The sequence below is a fragment of the Alosa alosa genome, chromosome 17 (genome assembly GCF_017589495.1).
Source record: "Alosa alosa isolate M-15738 ecotype Scorff River chromosome 17, AALO_Geno_1.1, whole genome shotgun sequence".
Taxonomy (NCBI): Eukaryota; Metazoa; Chordata; class Actinopteri; order Clupeiformes; family Clupeidae; genus Alosa; species Alosa alosa.
The window spans coordinates 28,643,211-28,645,710 of record NC_063205.1 but is presented as its reverse complement, the minus strand read 5'-3'; the positions used below and the strand labels follow the sequence as shown (position 1 = coordinate 28,645,710).

General features: G+C 48.0%; 1 protein-coding gene across 11 annotated transcripts in view; it reads right to left on the bottom strand.

Moving 5' to 3' along the window:
- The window catches only part of magi2a (membrane associated guanylate kinase, WW and PDZ domain containing 2a), a 250,106-nt gene that overhangs the window by 92,197 nt on the left and 155,409 nt on the right, over positions 1-2,500 (bottom strand). For all 11 annotated transcript variants that reach the window (XM_048267425.1, XM_048267427.1, XM_048267429.1 and 8 more), the window contains exon 4: positions 1,472-1,687. In XM_048267425.1, the coding sequence (XP_048123382.1) occupies positions 1,472-1,687 (216 nt within the window). The remainder of the gene's footprint in view (positions 1-1,471; positions 1,688-2,500) is intronic.

Here is a 2,500-nt window from a genome sequence, read left to right as displayed (position 1 = left end):
AAAGACAGAAGGAAAGAAAGAAAGAAAGAAAGAAAGAAAGAAAGGGGGATGGAAAAAGAAGGAATACATATAATGAAACAAAAAACAGAAAAGGATGGAAGGAAGGATGGAGACAAAGAAAGAATGAAAGAAGGACAGAATAGTGAGTGCAGGTAGAGAGGGGGCCCATGAGGGAGCTGAGATGTGGAGGGGACAGAGGAATCCTGGAGCATGAAGATATTAGAGGGATACAGCCACAATAAGAAGAGAGGGATGAAGAAACAAGAGAGGGAGAAAGAGAGAGAGAACAGAGGAAACAGAATCATAAAGTCATATAAAGAGTGAGAGAGGGAGACGGAGAGTGAAAGAGAGAGGGAGAGAGGAAGAGAGAGAGAGGGAGAGAGAGGGGGAGAGGGAGAGAGAGAGGAAGAGGCGTCTGTGTCCTACTTAGAGTGGAGGCTCTTGGAGGTCCCTAAGGAGAGTCACAGAAGGCAGTGACAGATAAATAAAGAGAGAGGGGGGAAGATACAGAATAACTACAGCATAGAGAGGGAGAGAGAGAGAGAGAGAGAGAGAGAGAGAGAGAGAGAGGGAGAAAGGGAGATGGTGGTGATGGTGGTGGTAGGCACAGAAGGCGAGAATACAGCAACATCCATCATACAGACAAACTCCCTGAATTATCTCCATTCAAACACACACAAATGGAGAAACACACTCTACCTTTCACACACACACACACACACACACACACACACACACACACACACACACACAGACACAAACAAACATACACAGAGAAAGAAAGAGAGAGCTGACTACTGTGTCTCTCTTTGTCCATTTATGTGTTTTGGGGATTTACAGTGTGTTCACCAGGCCTCCGGTGCCTCTGTGTGTGTGTGTGTGTGTGTGTGTGTGTGTGTGTGCGTGTATTTAATCGAACGGCTGGCCTCACTAAATCAGACTGATTGACCGGGCCAGGGTCAGTCTGGTCCAGTCTGGTGGCCCCCGAGTCAAGCGCTCTGTCTGCCCCCTCCCTCATAAATCAAGCCTAAGTGTTTATCAGACGGTGTGGATACAGTCAGCCATTGGCTTTATGGCGGCAGATCAGCTAGCTTAGCATACATGCTACTGTCTCTCCCGTCGCCTTGAGGATTGTTTTTTCCAAATCCCAGGAGTTCTCTCTTTTGAATGAATAATGGCCAGGTAAATAGAAAAAAGAAAAAAAAAGCTGTCTGCTAAAATTCTGTTGCTATGATGTCTCCCTGGCAACGCTGACCAGACTACGCTGGTGGTGTGACGAAGGAGGCAGTTGCCATGAGGCACGCTTGCAAGGTGGTGATGTCGTTTGGACTGTCCACCCTGTCTGCTCATCTACAGAACTCACTCCCACTCTACTCACACACACACACACGCACATACACATACACGCACCCACACACACACACACACACACACACACACAAACACACACACACACACAAAGAGGTCCCACCTGGGGTGAGAGCGACGCCGTTGCCGTTGACGACGGGCCTTTCCTCCTCCTCCTCTTCGGGTGGGTCGATGCCGGCCTTCTCCATGTTGCTGACGGACTTGTTGCGTCTCCGCTTGCCCTGGGAGCTGGGTCTGGCGCCCGGTAACAGGCGGTCGCTTACATCGAGCAGCAGCGGCGTGGGCTCGCACGGGGGCTTGGGCGTCCCGTAGTAGTTATCTGCGCACACACACACACACACACACACACACACACACACACACACACACAGAAACACACACACGCACACCACAGTGAGAACAGGTGTCATTTACTTGGTAGGGTCAGTGAGCAAATCAAATGGCTTCCTCATGAATAAATATCAACGTGAACTTAATGACATTGAATGTGTAAATGACTGGCTAGGTGTTTAAATGACTGAATGGCAGGTAACGCTAGACGACATGTCACCTCTTCTGATGAAACAAACACAATCTGACATGCAAAGCTCCTTTACTTAAAATTACTCTGTGTTCTCAAATGTAAGACCATGATGCACTTCACCCACTTCAAAGGTAAACAAATCTGCTTTCTATCAGGGAAAGTGCTGCAAATGGAATTTAATGTCCATAGAAGTGTCTCGAAGGGGACATGCATCAGTCGCTGTGTCCCCAAATAGGGAGATAATGGACACCACTTGATTATTAGGAGACTAGATGTGCGTAAAGTGATACATAATATGACCGCTGCTCAGACCTGCATGTTCTCTCCACAGAAAATAAACCATAGTTCTCAATTTCTCTCCGTTCCCTGCAACTCCTAGTGTATGTGAGTGTGTGTGTGTGTGTGGGTGCGGGTGTGTGTGTGTGTGTGTGTGTGTGTGCATGTGAGTGTGTGTGTGGGTGCGGGTGAGTCAAGAGATATAGACATTCATAAACTGCCCCCATGGATAGAACTTCATGCAGCTTGGTATGAGACCTGTTGTGCTGATCCTACACATCAGCTTGGTATGAGACCTGTTGTGCTGATCCTACACATCAGCTTGGTATGAGA